The sequence below is a fragment of the Miscanthus floridulus genome, chromosome 7 (genome assembly GCF_019320115.1).
Source record: "Miscanthus floridulus cultivar M001 chromosome 7, ASM1932011v1, whole genome shotgun sequence".
NCBI lineage: Eukaryota > Viridiplantae > Streptophyta > Magnoliopsida > Poales > Poaceae > Miscanthus > Miscanthus floridulus.
The window spans coordinates 23,866,830-23,884,267 of NC_089586.1; the positions used below are offsets into that span (position 1 = coordinate 23,866,830).

A 17,438-nucleotide genomic window follows, 5' to 3' on the forward strand; every position below is an offset into this window, starting at 1 on the left:
TCGGCATGAGTAGAAATAAACAGGGTTGTTACCTTGAATGCCTTGATCAGGGTTGTAGCAGCAGCCAATGGAGTGGCCCTAGCTATAGCCAATTTGGACTTGGAGGTGATGGTCTTGGCACGGGTCTTCTGGTGAGTCAAAGCAGCTAAGGTGGGGGCGTTGTAGCCGATCGATGATATCGGGGAAATAGGCCAAAGATCGAAGGGTTTCCCACTTTTGCTCATAGATGGTGCTGGGTTGTTAACCTGTCACGAGAAAGTTAGTTACCGATATATGAAAGGAAAAAGCAGAAGGGAGTTAAAAGAAACTTACTGTGTCATCGGGAATGGCGTATTCAGGGTCGATCATGTGCCGATATGTGTGAGCAGATGTTGCAAACAGTTGTTCCCTCCACTCTCGCCACCATTGCTTATATGATTCGGTGATGAAAGATGCTGGCATCCAGATGGATAGATCGACATCTGTAGTACCGGCATTGGGGGAGAGTCGCACTACCCTGCTCCAATCTATTCCGCAGGTGATTGTTTCTCTAGGTTTGATCACATCGACAAAACAAAGTTTGATTGGCAGTTGCCCAAAAGCCAATTGATGGGATACTGCTGATGGATTGTAAAATTCATACGTGATATTGGTGTTTTTTTTCGCTACCGAATGTGTTTACTGGGATTGCCCTAGGAGTAATGATGGCCATCATGAGTTCATTATCCTGATTCAGAGTGTCATCGGCAAAGTTGAAAAGAAGGGGGAATCTATTTTCTTCGTCAATATAAGGTACCCAGGCTCTATAATCACGAGAAAGACCATTGTAGAAGCTTTGGAAGAATCTGCCGATCTGGTCTTTATTGGCCTCTGTTCCAGGGAGGACAATTATGGCTTCACCAAAATTGAGGGGTGAGCATGTTGCCGATTCCTCATCCCCAAGCACATGAACTTTAGCAATTTCTCATGAGAATTGTTGGGCAAAGAAGTCCCATTGCAAACGTTTGTGCATATGGGCATTCAGCCACATGTTGATAAACCACCATGGGCCTCCTAAGTTGCCGATGGGTTCGCCAAGCAAAAGTTTCTGAGACACTTGATGAAGAAGATGATAAGTGGAGCTCAGAAGGTATCGGCCAAGAGGGAACCTTACACCATTGGCCAAGAGTTCAGTCGCTGGAAAGAGAGAATGCCAAAGATTAGAGTCTGAGGGTAGAAGACGAGCGTTCTGGAGAAATCTATTTATAAGCTGCTTGGAGTAGGGATATTCTGGACTTATCTCTATGCCGCGCGCATGTGGGTCGAGGTGGTTCAGATGGACATGGTAACTGTTCGCACGATAATCAAGGGATTGTACAGATGATTTGATGTCAAGTAATCATGACTTGGAAGAGATCTCGGTACAGGATATTTTAATTCTGAAAATGGCGGCATTATTATGTTAGGATCTTGCCGATGGATTATTGTTTCAGTATCTTAACCATAATCAGGGCAAGAGTGGTTGGAAATTGTGCGATATTTACTGAGGTGCATGAATCAGGACTAGATTTGATTAGATTTGATAGCAGATCAAGTTTTGGCTTGGAGGATGAGTTACGGTAATTGGGCGAAGGCAAACGTTATCTGGAGTAAATTTTGGAGCATTAATGGTTTTATACTCCGAAATTGGGGGCATGTGTTGACACCGTTTTTTGCACGTGTCAAAATGATCAGAGTGGGCTAATCGACAGGAGGAAAGTTACTGTATACGCTGACAATCGATGAAAATCAGCTTGTAAAGATGGTTGCCGATGAATGGTGGTGATCGATGGAAAGGTTGATTTAGACTCGGGCGTTGCCGATAAGATTGGAGATGTTATTGTCGATGCCGATGAAGGAAGGCTTGGAAACTACTGCCGATGAAACAGGAAGTATGCTGATGGAAAGGAGGTCAGTGAGAATTCTATCGTAATTGAGGTGGACAGGGAAATAGATAGGAGTTAATTTCCTTTTCTATATTTGTTAGAGTATGATTCATGTAAGAGTCACGTGTTTCCTTAGATATGGACTTGGTGTCCTAGTCGTATTTGGTTATGTCTCTTTAGATCAGGGTATAAATATAGATTGAGGGGCAATGTAATAAAAAAATATCAATCAATATCAAAAACTAATTTTTACTCCTATTTGCATCTACTTACTTTTTGGCGACTTCGTCAATTTGCATATTTTTTCCTTTTTACGAGTTCTCATTGATTCGGCGAGTTGCATCGCTTCAGTGCAACCTTCGGCGATTCTCGAGTTCCGTGTGAGTACCTCTTGGCCGTGACTTCCGGGCGTATCGCTGTTGTCAGGACCAAAGTGCTCGTATCTTCATCCTTGTCGATTAACAGGTCAAATCGACTGTCATGCTTTGGATATCGATTCGGGTATTAGCCCTTTATGTTTGCAGATCCACTTTTGCATCAATAGCGTGGTCGCGGGGTGTGCGTGGGTGCGTGTGTTCCTAGTAGCCGGAGGCAAGGCGCTGGCCTACGCGCTCTCGGGGTGGAGCGCCATGGCTGACGGTGAGGTTCGGCGGCAGAGAGAGACTAGAAGGGGGGGGGCTCACTGTGGGTGGCGTGGAAGAATGGATGGTGGTGCCGTGTCGATTCGAGGCCATGAAGCTCCAGTAGTCGTGCAGTGCCGTGCCAAACCACGTCGGTGACAAAACTCCGGCATCATCTTCGGCTCCAACGACCTCCTCCTCCTTGACGGCTTTGGCATTTTCTCCCCTTCCCCTTTCTTCCCCTTCTCCCCCTTCTCTCTTGGTTCGGATGTGCTGTGGACGGCCACCAAGTGGTGGCGAGCGACGGGACAAGTGCTAGGGCAACCGAGGGCCGAGCTTTATAGCCGAGCTCTGAGCTCCGCTGGCGGACGACAATCGAGCGGTGGTGGCGTGATCAGTGGCATCCAAGGGCTCGCGTGCGGTGGCGTAGGCACGACGCAAGGGTCGCGTGGGTGCGGCGCCAAGGAGACAGGGTCATGCCCCGGGCATGACCCCCTAGCCCGCACTATCGCCTTGGTCAGTCTTCGGTCGCGCGGGCGTGGGCGAGGTAGAAGACGCTACTATGCTGGTGAGTGGCTGGCGTGCGGGGTCCAGTGGGCAGCGGCTGCAGGCGAAACAAAAAGGGGACGTGCGGGTGAGCAGCGCGCGGCTGACGCGCGGGGCCAATGTGGCAGCGACTGCTGGCGGGGCTGACGGGTGCGCGGGCGTGGGCGGCCTACTGGGCTGGCTTGCTGGGCCGCGTGCGCACGCGCTGAGGCTGGCTGGCCGGCGCGGGCCGAGCAGGCCGAGCCTGTGAGGCCTTCTTCTTCCCTTTTTCTTTTCTTTTCTGTTTTCTATTTTCCTTTTCCTCTCCTTTGTTCGAATTCAAATTTTGGTTTTTGAAATGTTTGAGTTCAAGGCTAGTGTACCTCATCCATTGGATTATTAGGTGTGTGGTCCACAACACATTTATTTATATATATTAGGAACTCTATTTACTATTTTGTATACAATTATTCTTGGTCTTGACTAATAATTACTTTAAGGTTTACTTCTTTAAAGGTGTTGTTAGACATTACATAAAACAAATGGAAATTCAAATCTCTATTTAAGTTGACAATGTATGCTATGTTCCATTAATCAGTAAATAATCATGATAACAATGGCATGTCATGCTCATGAAATTGTCTAGTTGGGTTACTTCTGATGCAACACTTAGGGTTGGCTCCTACAATGTCACTCATCATCACATGGGGGTTTTTAACAAAAATTTTGTAGTTGTGATTTTTGGTGTGTAGATTTTTGGGTTGTTACAGCGCCACCCTAGAAGGGTGGGAGAAGGAGTTGCTCAGTGAAGGTTTCGACGAGGGTCTTCGTTGAGCCCTAAGACTCAGTGCTCGGATTTTCCTCCGGGATAGTCTGGAGGGACGCTCCGGGCACCGGCCTATGTGTAGCATGTTGACGGCTGGCAAAGGCTGGACGGTGAGCTGGTCGGCAAGTGGATAGGCGTCTCCCACCTGGTCGGCGAACTTTCCCCTCAGGGCATCTTGGTAAGTAGTGGCGATGTTGGTAAGCCTGAAGGGCAGAGCCGCAACTCCTAGAGTTTTTCGAGCAGCCTCCGATAGATTTAGATCAGAGGGTGGTCGGCACTGAACCAAAGTGTCTAGGGTCGATTCGGCGATGGAGAGGCAATCGATAAGCTTCAGACCGACCCGATCGATAGACTCGATCAGATCATCGTCGTTGATCTGCCTCTTCTGGTAGCGAGGTAGCGGGCAGCGAGTTGCTGATGAAGGCGACCTTGGAGGTGGTTCCGAGATCGGATATGTAGTCGCATGTGCGGGGATGATCGACGCAGAAACGATCTGTGCCGGCTCGAGGAGCTCTCTGACTCCATCAGCGTTGATGATCCAGGAGATCAATCCAACCGTGAAGATCTGGCCAGGCTGCAGGAGGGACGAAGAGCCTGTGGGAAAATCCATCTTGTTCGACAAGGAAACAACACGCAAGCCCCTACCTGGTGCGTCAACTATCGACAAAATATCGTCAGCAGTCCTCCGAGAGGTATCCTACGAAGGTAGATTGATCGGCAGAGGAGCGTGAGATCAAGAACAAGAAGGCAACAGAGACACACGAGTTAGACAAGTTCAGACCGTCGGTATGACGTAATACCCTACTCCTATGGTCTGTTGGTTTGTATTAGCTATCGTATGATATTACGTAAGTTTGGAGGGGGTTCCTGCCCGCCTTATATAGTCCGGGGAGCATGGTTATAAGTCGGTTAGATCTTAGAGATGACCGGAAAGTAATAACTGATTACAGAAATCTTGGGATCATACATATCCTAACAGATCTCGTAGTATCTTCAGATATCTTTTAGATGTCTTGTGGAAGGCGTCAATCAGAGTCGTGCCCAGCAAAACTGTCTTATAGGCTGGACTGCCCCTGAGAACGCAGCCCATATAGTCTGTCGAGGGTATTCAGAGTCATACCCCATATTCACAAACTTTGCTTTTTTATTAACCATAACTTTAACAATAATATTTAATTTTTACATATTTTATCGTGCTATTATGTTTTTAATATATAGCTATCCCGTATCGACGTACGACCACGCTAAAGTAGTTAAAAAGAGAAGCTGGATCAGTGTGACCGCCGCTTTTACTCTGTGTGGAGATTACCGGGGCCTTGGTCGCCCTGCCCGTCGCGCTTTCTCCTCGTGCGGCTACTGGGTGACCGCCGCCACTGCCGCCCTACACCAGGTTCCCAGGTCTTCGTCGAATCATTCGCGGCGACGAGCACCCACCAGGTACCGGCACCCCTTCTCTTCCCTTCCTGCTATGCGGAACCGAGCACCCGAACCCTAACTTAACCTGTTTGTATTCGGATCTGATCTGAGTACGAGTTTATACGTGCCCAGTTTATACGTGTCACTAACTTCGATTTTTATGCAATTTTTTTGGGTTGTACATGAGTACACTCATGTCCTTTTACTTGGTCCGCCCCTGACCGTAGCTTCTACCGTAGATCTCGCTTTAGCTGCGAAAGTTCCAAATTTCTGCCATCTTTTTTCTGTTTTTTCTATTGTTCGTGTACTGAATTTCTGTCTTGTTGTAGAAATCCTAGCTGCTTTGAGATGGAGGTGCTATTTGGAAGCAACAACCATGGCGGAGACAAGGCCGCTGATTTGGCCTCGCCTATAATTGCCCAGGGTGCCTTGGAGGTGCCAAGGTTACTTGGGTTCCTTGCCATGGTAAAAGTTTCTTCTTTTCTCATGCCTTACAAGAAATCTTGTTAAACTGTTACAGTAAATCTCTGTGCAGCAGCTGTGTTGCTGTATTCTGTAAGTCAGTAGATCTTGATATGTGAGGGGCATTTTTTTTCCATGCGGGGGTTTGTGTGTGTGCGCGTGTGCATGCCGGGGGGGGGGGGAGGGGTTGCGGGGGAGGGGGGGTGCGTAGCTAGGTTGGTTTGGTGGATCTAGTACGGGTTTTTTTTTTCACCATAAGATTAAGATCTAACAACCTCCATCCTTCTTCTACCTTAAGACAATCACAATATCACAAATCACATATCACAGAAAACAATTTTTTTTATGGAAGGACAAAATACAGAGGTGCTGCTGGTGCACTGTGTCGCGTTATGTACAGAGGGGTTGGTTCCACTTGGTGCTGCCGCCGTCGCGTGCCGCATGCGCTGCTGGTGCTGCGCTGCCCACACGACAGTCGAGGCGCAGAAAGCAAAAGCGCGCTGCTGGTGCTGCGCTGCCGCGTGCGTTTCTTTGTGCAAAAAATTCATGTGTTTTTTCTTGCTAAAACACGTGTGTTGTAAAGCATTTCTGGGTTTTTTTTTATTATGTATGATTATTCCCTGGTTGTGCTAGGGAATCTGGTATCTTTTGTTTCCCGTAATTATCTTTTGTATGCTCGCACCATCGATGCAGCACGGATATGGATACTTGTACTGCTATGGCATTTTTCCAAACAAAACTGATACGAGGCAGCCGCCAGAGGATGTAGGAGGCCTAGACATGGCCTCTGCGAAGCAACTGACCCCATGCCATGGCCGGCGCTTGTGGTAGCAACTGAGCTGGGCCCCCACTATGGTCATCTCGCGCCATGGCCGCCTAGCATGAGCACAACTGTTACCCCCCCCCCCATGTTCTGCAGTACCATGATGTGTCATTACTCGGTCACGAGGATCTTGCCGGCCTTGCCTCCACAGGAACTGCAGTGGGGTGGAGGACCTTGCCGCTGCCTTCACTCGGCAATGGAGGAGCTCTCACGTGCGGGTGTAGGGGGTGTTGTGGTGGCTGTGGCCTGTGTAGGGTTATGGGAGAAGGGAGGCAGCAGACGTGGGGAGTCTGGAAGTTATCCAACAAGCTGTTGGTGGGCTGGGACGTATCGGACCGGCGTATCAGACGAGCCCAACATATCAGTAAAGTGTATCCGAATTCTCGTTGATTTATGTTTTTACAGATACGTTGTGGATACGTATCCACTGTGTATCCATATCGGATATGTACCAATACAGGATACGGCCCTATCCTGGCATATCGGGGTAATGTAGCGCACCATCACAAAATAAGCTGATGCAAGCCATGAGTTCGTGTGTTGCTTGGATAACAGACTATGTTTTAGGGTTACTCAGGTTAGATATGAATCTGTACTATTTTGATGTGCTCCTCTGAGGCATAAATAACCACTGAGCCTCTTTTGCCGTAAGTTCAATAAAAGCAGGGTTGTCGGAGGTCTTTGGCAGTTTGGTCTAAAAATGCAATGTGTTTTCTTGCCCAAAGACCTTGATGTTTACGACTTACCTAGTGGTGTTTGTATCAAGCCAAATAATATGACGTCTTTGAATATCTTTCGTGCTAATGATGGAATTGCAAAGGATCTACCATTTATTTTCTTCCTCAGATGTGTCTTATGTCCTACAAAGCCCATGAAAAAACATTGAGCTAGTCTTGGAGATTTGCAAGTCATGTACCTAACTTCACTTTTCTGATGTTAACAGACATTGGGTGACCTGCTTCTATGTTTGTTGCTGATATTTTGGCCAAGCTTTTGAGATCTGTACTATCTGTGTTTTAGTTGTTCAGTACTATAGTTGTTTCCATCATCCAAATGACTGCATTAGTATGTAGCCCAGTCGTTATTTGGAAAGGAGAGCACCATACATGCTTTGAGATCAGTTTTGTTACGATAAATATTAGTAGCAGTATTAATTTGCTTGAGGGGATTTTACTAAAAAGGAAAGTGGTTGCAATTGGTGCCTTTACTGACTTCGAATTTTGTTGACTGTTCGGCGTTAAGATGTTGTCATTTATGTCTTTTCCATTCCAAAGAAAACATCTTGCATTGTTTGTGCATTTTAAATTGGGAATATACCTCGTTTTAGCTAATACTTTGTGTACTGTTTTGATTTTGTTGTCCAGATTCTGCATAATGAAATCTTTACATCTGGTGGAGATCAGAATTTGATTAATAGGTACGCCCCATCTGGTGCATAATGCCAAAACATGTAGCACATTATTATTGCCATGGTCATTTCTTGTTGTCTTCCAAAGCTGAGGATTGTTTGTCTCCTTTTCCCCAAGGATTCTGAGCAAAAGCAAAAATGAAACTGATCCTGAGAACAAAGATGATGGTGAATCTGATGATGATAATGATGATGAGGGAGATGATGAGGATGCTGAAAACCAAGAAGAAGATGATGGTGGTGACGAGGGATCAGATGACAATGGGAATGAGGAAGATGACGATGATGATGATGATGACGATCCTGAAGCCAATGGTGAAGAGGGAAGCGATGATGATGATGATGGTGGAGAGGATGAAGAGGATGATGACGACGACAATGATGGGGACGGTGACAATGACGAAGATGAGGAGGAGGAAGAAGAGGACGAGGCGGATGACGATGACGTCCCCCAACCACCTACTAAGAAGAGGAAATGATCGATGGCTGCGAGTGGTTGCTTACATGCAGGAAAGCTGCCTGTTCGCCCCTGCGCAGCAGTCTACTGTTTAGTGGGTAGGAGTTTTTAGCTTGGTCGTGGACAATTCATAGCCTAGTTTGGAAACAAAAAAGAAACATTTAATTGTGCATGTACTATTAAACCATTCCTTTAATCATGTATCTCAGATTGCTATCTATCCCTGTGATACTCCGAATGGTTTCTAAATTGTTTGCTTCAGTTTTGTATTGCAATTTGACAATGTTCTTGTCCAACCTGATGGTTGAGGCATGTTATGCCTGGTTGCAAGGACTGCAGAGGCCCCGTTCGCTTGGATGAATTTGGAGGAATTTGTTTGAGGAAAATACCGTTCCGGATGAAAAAAAAGCGGATAAGTCGGGCTTAAGGGCACGCGAACTTTTATTGTGGGAGCGAATCTGTCAAAGTATTCTTGGTTGATGTGAGGATTGGTCCTTCGGAGAGAACTTTTATTGTGTTTTCTTTCTTTATTAATCCATGGCTTCGCGTTTTTTTCATGCGTTCACTATATGACAAGGTTTTCAGCGTGCCAGGCATGACCGCAGCAGAGGCTAAAAAAACTACGTGTTTGAAGTTCCGCATAATCAGTTCAAAAAAAAAAAAATCGACCGGGTGTGGACCGTCCCCGTAGCATTACAAATAAAAAGGACCTTCTCACCTGTCCGAGAAAATCCTCGAATCCCAGCCCCCCTCCCCCCCCCCCCCCCCCACCCCACACACACACACCCACCCACCCTTATACGGTGGCTTTCTGTCGTCCAAGCGAGAATTAGACCAGTGTCCCCCAGTGCTTTGGTTATGGAGACAGATGAGGAATTTTTTTTTAACCTCAGTCTAAAATTCGCTCCCACGAGGAGTCAAACTCAGTACCTGAGAAGTGTCGCTGGGTCACCTAACTGTTGTTTGAGCTAGACGCCCTTTGGGCCACATAATCAGTTCACCTAAGAGCATCTTTAAAAATCTTTATAAAATTTACTTTCTAAATCATTATTTAAAAAATTATTTAAGCAAAAATTATTTTCTATATCTTCGTACCTTTTCTATATCTTAATGCGAATTTTAGACATCCTCGCTCTTTGTCTTTAGCGAGCGAGAAAACTAGAATAGAGGCTGATGGAAAGTTTTTTTTTTTTCACCAAAGTCTCTTCTTAAAAATTAGGGAAGATATAAAGAATCTCTCGGAATTGCTCTAAATGGTCGTCAGTAAACCAAACTTTGTCAAAAGCCAATTCTTGCTATCGCATTTAAACAACAGTTTCGAAGAACATCACTTCCTTTTTGATTGCGTATTGTTTTGAAACGGCAGTTCCAAAAAATATCACTTCCATTTTGCATGCATAACGTTTTGAAAAGAGAACAAAAATTCAAGCAAAGACCATGTTAATTACTGTCAAGAAGGAAAAAAAAATGCTGAGACCATGATAATGGCTCGAAGTCATTTGAAGGTGGTATAAAACTACGGCCTTTATCCTGCGACTCTTGCTGGCTTAGAGCCATTTGAAGAGAATGCCACCATGGGCGGCGAAGAACGGAGCGAAGACAAGGGATTCAACCGCCATTAGCTTGATGAGGATGTTGAGGGAGGGGCCAGACGTGTCCTTGAGTGGATCTCCAATGGTATCACCAATGACAGCCGCCTTGTGAGGGTCAGAACCTTTTGGGCCAAGGGTCCTGGCATGCTCTGAAGCTCCAGCCTGAGCAAACCAAAGATCAAAATGTCATATAAATAAAGGCGTTTTTTCCTTCAAAAATAGCTTTTTAGAGAAGGTGTCATGCAAGTTCAGGCAGGGGAAAAAAAGGCCCAGTAAAGTCTGCGTGTAACTTTACCTCAATGTACTTCTTGGCATTGTCCCAGGCACCACCAGTGTTGGATGCAGAAATGGCAATCTGAAAGTGGTGAAATGGATTAAGGAAAAACTCAGATGCAACTATCATACCGAAATTTGAGAGGAACTCCCACCAACCTGAACACCTGAGACAAGGGCACCAGCAAGGACTCCAGAGAGGGTCTCAACCCCAAACAAAATCCCAACGATCAGTGGTGTGAGCATAACAAGAGCACCTGGGGGGATCATCTCCTTGATGGATGCATCCGTTGAGATCTTGACACAAGTTGCATAGTCAGGCTTTGTGGTGCCCTCCATGAGCCCAGGGATGGTGTTGAACTGCCGTCGGACTTCCTCCACCATCTTGAGTGCAGCACTGCCTACACTCTTCATGGTCATTGCTGAGAACCAGTATGGAAGCATAGCACCGACAATAAGCCCGATGAATACTTTAGGAGTCAGAACATCAACAGTGGAGATAGAAGCCCGGCTTACAAAGGCACCGAAGAGTGCAAGGGACACCAAGGCTGCAGAGCCAATGGCAAAACCCTGCAAATACAAAACCATGAGAGAACTTTTCTAGCAAAACCAATTGCATTGAAGGTGGTATAAAATGATCTAAATAGAAAATATTGAAGTTTCTAGGGGCGTCCAAGCTCTTAAATGAAAGCACATGCAAGATTTCAACTATGTATGGACCCTAACTAGCATTTGCCAATGGAAAAAACAGGAAAACTGAAAAACCTTTAGTTTGCTCTGCAATCAAATGAAACTCTGATAAGACAAGCACATGTCTACCTTTCCAATTGCAGCAGTGGTGTTTCCTGCAGAATCTAGAGCATCAGTTCTCTCACGAATCCTGTGGCTCATCCCAGCCATTTCAGCTATTCCTCCAGCATTATCACTGATAGGGCCATAGGCATCAATAGCAAGGCCTGTGGCAATGGTACTCAGCATTCCAAGAGCAGCCACAGCAACACCATACATGGCAGCAAGGCTGAAGCTGAGGAAGATACTAAACGCAATAGCAAAAATTGGGATAATGACTGATTTGTAACCCAAAGCAAGCCCAAAAATGACATTAGTGGCAGCTCCAGTTCTGCAGGAATCAGCAACATCTTGTACAGGGCTGGAACACAAAACAACAAATACGTCATACATTGGAAGCAAACAAGAAATTCTACCATCATACTCGCTGGCAAGAAAAGATTCTAGATACCTGTAGGCATTGCTTGTGTAGTACTCAGTAACAAAACCAATGACTAGGCCAGCCCAGAGACCAACGGCCACACACAAGAACAATTGCCTGATAAATTTAAATTAGAATGGGATTAAAATATAAATTACTTGGTAACAAAACCAACAATTAGCCAGCACAAAGACCAACTGCAACACATAAGAACAGTTGCCTGATAAATTTAACGCAAAGAAAGATTGTAATATGAACTTTATACTAAAAACTTCAATGGCCAATCAAATTTTTTTCATACCAGCTTTGCACTGTCTTCTGGGCTCCAAAGTTATAAATGGTGAAAGTGTATGGAAGACCAAGCCAACTGATGAGCGCAATGCCAATAGTCATCACAACAGTGGATATTATAAGTTGTTTCTTGAGAGCAGGCTCTATTTCATTCACAACCTTTATCTCGAAGAAATCAGTTGCAAACAGCGTTGTTATGAGACATGCTATAATACCAACAGAGCTGACAAGAAGGGGGTACACCATCGGGGTAAATTCATGGTTGATTCCAAAAGACGAGATCGAGGCCACAACAAGAGCAGCACATGACGATTCAGCATACGAGCCAAAGAGATCTGACCCCATTCCAGCAATATCTCCAACATTATCACCAACATTGTCAGCAATGACCTGCAAGTACATCAAGAGATCATTCTTACACCACGGTGCAGACACCAGTCCAAGCAGAATGCTAGCTATAAGCTATGAACGAAACCAAGTATGAACACTATGCAATTGCAGTGTAGCAAGATAGCACTTAAGAACTGGAAGTTTTCACAATTCAAGTGAATGAATTCTTACAGCTGGGTTTCTTGGATCGTCCTCAGGAATGTTTCTTTCTACCTTCCCCACAAGGTCAGCACCAACATCAGCAGCCTTGGTATAAATACCACCACCAACGCGGCCGAAAAGAGCCATAGAAGAACCACCAAGGCCATAACCAGTAATAGCCTCAAAAAGACCTTCCCAGTCATCACCGTAATAAATTCCAAATAAATTGATAGCAATGTAAAGAACCAAAAGACCGCTGGCAGCAAGCAGGAAGCCCATAACTGCACCAGATCGGAAGGCAGTAATAAATGCCTTCCCGACACCCTTTCTGGCCTCTAAAGTTGTCCGGGCATTCGCATAAGTTGCGATCTTCATTCCAAGAAAGCCAGAAACCAGTGAGGTGACTGCACCAAGCACAAAAGCTATAGTACTGAAGATGGCATTAGCAAGTGCAGGCTTGCAAGTCTTGCCCTTGCTATAGTGGCAAGGTTGACTCTTCGTGCTGAATCCCTCGACAGACCCAAGGAAGAGGAATATAAGGATTGCAAAGATGCCCATGAATAATCCAACATACTTGTACTCAGTGAAAAGGAAAGATGTAGCTCCTGTTCACAACAAAGTAAGGAAAAGGATGGCAAAGTGAGTTCAGTAGTTACAGACAGTGTATTAAGGCTTGCTAAATAAAAAATTGAAATGAGCAAAGCATGCCACAGAACAACATCAACTCTGAAGTAACAGAAAAAATCGAGGCTGATGCAATTGAATCCCAAACAACTCTAAAATATGGTAAGTTTGAGGATTTGCCACCCCATTCTGGCGCTTGAGGATTGCCACTCATTCACCACGTCAGTGATACAATGGAGCGAAAAATCATGGAATGGCAAACCCTCTACTTCTATGTGCATGACTATATTCACTCATGAAAGAATTGCTACGCCAACTATAAAATAGACCCAAATGGGAACAGCTCTTTGATCCTATATGAGGAAGATAAATTTTATACAATAAAGTTCTGTCATAAAGGCGCAGTTATCATTTATCAAGATACAACAATTTTTTCCCTATTTTTAACACACAGAAATTTCATCGCAGTCCCTTCACTTGCATGCATGGCTTTGATCAATCAAACCCATCTTAGGTAGACTTTAGGCTGCGTGTAAGTTGCTCAATTTATGTACCTTTGTTAGGCATCCTGAAAAAACAAGCCAAAATAAGATTCTAGTGATACCTACTACCAGTTTTCCGCTTTTAATGTTGTCACAGTCAGAGACAGCACAGGGACATGAGTCAACATCAAACCAACTGGAACAGAGAACTACAGACAAAGGGTAAATAGTGACAGACTGATGGCTGCCTTAAGAGCAAATTAGTTCAGTGCTAATTTAAATGAAAACCACGAGGTCCAATGAAAACTTATCCATCAAGACTAATCCAGCAACTACAACATGATGTAGGCAACTGGTGCTGCAATGGGAAATTGGGAACCAACCAAATCTAATCCACCAAACTTTAAAAATGCCCATATTAAGTCAGCTTACTTTAAAGGAACTCTTAGCAAATTAGGCAGCAAGTAGTGAATGTCAAAATAGTTCAGTAATTAGAGAAACAATTGCTCAGCAAGTTTCATTGCAATAGCTACAGAAACTACATGACCTGTCTCTGGTCCGTTGTGTAAACAGTAAAACCAAACACACAATCATCTTCACAGAAAAGGTCACATTTGACTGACATATACGATTATTACTCCCAGATATCATCAGCGATAAATATGGAATATCATCCTATTCTTAATTCAGAAAGATAGTTACCACATATTTATTGTTATCTTCATATTATTAGATAAGCACTACCACGACTACATCAACAAATAGCTCTGAAATGTTACTGGAACACAATACAAAAATGCAACGGTTCTTTCCACGGATGCCTTAAGAGTAACATGCCGAGCCAATGTGCAATTGTTCATCTGCATCAGTACTTCCCCGCACATGTGCACATGCAAGGATTTCAATGAATTATGAAATTACCAAAGCAGCAGGATGTGGACCATGTGGTTCCCACAAGATGAAGAAGTCTGGACCGACTACAGTTAATATCAGCTGCACTGAAGAATGAGTAGCTTGGACCACGTGCTGCGAGTATCTGCAACCCCACTCCTGGACTTCTCAGACTGCTAGAACTTATCCCTTCATCTGTTACCCCACAGGCAGCTTCTGACCAATTCGACTAAATTATTACGACCAATTTTGACCACGCCCACACATTCCCAAAAGATACCTCCAAAAGGATATCTAGGTGGACTAGAATTAGCTGTGCCTCCAAGTATTAGGGCTTAATTAACTAAAGCTTACTGTAATATCTCCTGCGTAAAGTAGCAACAACAGATAGTTTAATGCCTTGTCTGCATCCAACTAGCATGGAACATTAATGCAATATTACAACCATCCATACATGGCCCCCCACCCCCCACCTCCCCCACCCCAACCCCACACACACCCCACCCCCAAAAAAATCTACAATTAACTTCAACAAAAAAAATGGGCCGTGAAAAGAGCAACGCCTTTACTTGTCGTCTGCAAAACAAGCAGTCTCCTTCTCTATTAAAGCTAGCAATTGATTAAAAGTCTCCTGTCTAACTCTAAGCAACTTGCGTACGCACGATGCTCTCACATCACCGAGCAAGACAACACATAAGCCGCACTAAATGATTGTTTCCTCCAACCGTCTCGTCACATAGCAAGCAAACTAAAATCAAAGTTCGTTCAATAACAGAGGTGATTGGGAGATCATCGTTAAATAGAATCATCTATTTTTTTTAAAAAAAATATACATATATGTTATATATAAGAACAGAAAGGGTTTTCCCACGATCCTTTTGCTCGAAAATCAAATCCAGAGCATCATCGTGCGGTCGTGCGCCTAAGCCAATAAGCAAAGCACGCAAGGTTTCGATCATTTCCAACAGCATCCAACTCAAACAAGGCTAAGATCTTATTCGAAGCATCCAGCAAACCCCCCGCGTGCCAACTTCAAACGAAGAGTAAAGGGAAAACGCGCGCGAGTATATGCAATCAATCAGCCAAAAACAGAGCCAGCGCTCGGTTTCTCACCTTCGGAGATGGCGTTCTGGATCTCGGCGCACTTGACGACGATGTTGTGGTCGTTGAGCCCCTCCTCCTCCTCGATGAGGTAGTCGCTGGGCCCGCTCTTCGCGGCTCCGCCGCCGTCCGCGTGGCGCTCCGGGGTGAGCCGCACCTTGGACACCAGCACCCACTGCACCACCGCGAACGCGATGCCCACGGCCGCCGCGACCGGGATGAGCACCTGCGTCGCCAGCTCCGGCAGGATCGCCGCCGCAGCCATCGCCGGAGACTACTCCCCACAGCGTTAGGGTTTCCTTTCTCGAAGCTTCGGCCCTCCCACGAACCGGAGAGAAACGGGGAGAGTGGTACGGTACGGGAAGGGAGGAGAGACGAGTGGAGCCGCGGCCGGTCCTTATAAAGGATGGAAAGGAAGACGAGCAGCAGCGAGGTGTGCAGAGGTGAGTGACTGCGTTGGTGGTAGTTGGTAGGGGAGAAGGGTATTATCGGGCTTTCAGTTTCTCAAATATTTTGTTACAGTTTTTCAAAACTTTGAGGGCGTTCGGCTGGTACGGTCTTGGATTGTTTTAACTTGTTTCAGCTTATTCTTTCTCACAGAATATTATTTAATTATCCAAAATCAGTTGAGCTACAGTGCTCCTATCTACCAGCTGAACGCCCTGTTTCTTTGTTAAGGAAAAGTTTCTCAGATTTCCATTATTATTGTACGCAAAAACACCCGTGGTATTTTTTTCGTATTTCTCGACTATAATACGGCATGACAAGACATTTGTAACTTATGATACATATATATTTTTTTCTTAATTAAAAGGTATAGCTCTTGCCGTGGATAACATAAATTTCACTTTATGAGTGGTAGGTGGATCGACAAATAGATGATACCAAGATAGGATAAGGATGACACGATCATAATAAAACCATGACAAGGCAAAATAAATATTTCACTTTTCTATGGGTGGTGGCGAACCGACAAATAGATGACACTAAGATAGAATAGAGCGAGCGAGAAGCCAGGCCAGTACAATGGTAATCGGTCTGACAAATTCGATAGCATAGAGATCTACATATGGTGAAATTGGTTTGGACAAGAGGCAAAGATGTGGTAAAAAACAAAAAACGATAAGTTAAAATCACGGAAGAATATATGACATGTACTCGTCGATGTTATAGAAGGTCGTTTGCCAAGATAGTACTTGAACAGTGAAGTACTTCTGCTTAAAACCCTACAACCGCTCGTTGAAATGCAAATTGGCCTAAGACTATCTCCAACAACAACACCTAAAATACAAGACATATTTATCCTTTGGGTAGCGCTACAGACAAAAGGTTCGATACCTATTCGGCATCTTCCCCAACAACAAGACCCAAAAGAGAATCATTTCTGCAAATGAGTTTTCAGGAGAGAGGATACTCATATTTGGGTTGTGCCTCTCAGGCAACCCAAAATAGATCTCCCGTATAAGTACTCTGTTGGAGACTGATTTTAGCTCTCTTGCTACCCATTTTGGGTTTGTGTCTCCTTATTGAAGACAGTCTAAGGAGCGTGGGATATCTATATACTCTTTTAAAGCTAAACTTTACTAAATAATTTTTCTCTTCATGTAAAGTGTCCACATCATTTCTTATTAAGTAATCTATTAGATGTTCTCTTTTTCATGCAAGGTGTCCACATCATTCACCACTAAGTCCAAGCTAAACCCCACTAGATGATTTTTCTCTTCATGCAAGGTGTCCACATCATTCTCCACTAAGTGATCCACTAGATGTTCTATCTCTTCATGTAAGGTGTCTACATCATTTCCCACTAAGTACATATCATAATAAAAAATATACACGTTATCTCTATCATGTGAAATAGTTTTATTCTTTAATTAATTAATCTATTAACATAGAAGCCATCTACTACGCTATTTGTTTCATCATCTATTCTTTTATAATGTAATAAAATATTATATCAGTTCTTCTTCTATTAGCTTATCGATTTTTTATCAGATATGATACAATAAAATAACATGCAAGT

At 44.4% G+C, this 17,438-nt stretch overlaps 2 protein-coding genes across 2 annotated transcripts; one reads left to right on the plus strand and one right to left on the minus strand.

Annotated features, from left to right (window-relative positions):
• Positions 1 to 5,116: 5,116 nt before the first annotated feature.
• On the plus strand, positions 5,117 to 8,638 carry LOC136462848 (uncharacterized). The gene is made up of 4 exons (XM_066461897.1): positions 5,117 to 5,291; positions 5,600 to 5,735; positions 7,920 to 7,972; positions 8,082 to 8,638. Exons 2-4 carry the CDS (start codon positions 5,619 to 5,621, stop codon positions 8,440 to 8,442), a joined length of 531 nt encoding a protein of 176 aa, XP_066317994.1. The 5' UTR covers positions 5,117 to 5,291; positions 5,600 to 5,618; the 3' UTR covers positions 8,443 to 8,638.
• Positions 8,639 to 9,735: 1,097 nt separating this feature from the next.
• LOC136466727 (pyrophosphate-energized vacuolar membrane proton pump) lies at positions 9,736 to 15,865 on the minus strand. The gene is made up of 8 exons (XM_066465236.1): positions 15,428 to 15,865; positions 12,348 to 12,922; positions 11,797 to 12,176; positions 11,526 to 11,612; positions 11,105 to 11,435; positions 10,445 to 10,855; positions 10,308 to 10,367; positions 9,736 to 10,174 (listed from the first exon to the last, which is right to left on the minus strand). Exons 1-8 carry the CDS (start codon positions 15,678 to 15,680, stop codon positions 9,968 to 9,970), a joined length of 2,304 nt encoding a protein of 767 aa, XP_066321333.1. The 5' UTR covers positions 15,681 to 15,865; the 3' UTR covers positions 9,736 to 9,967.
• Positions 15,866 to 17,438: the final 1,573 nt, after the last annotated feature.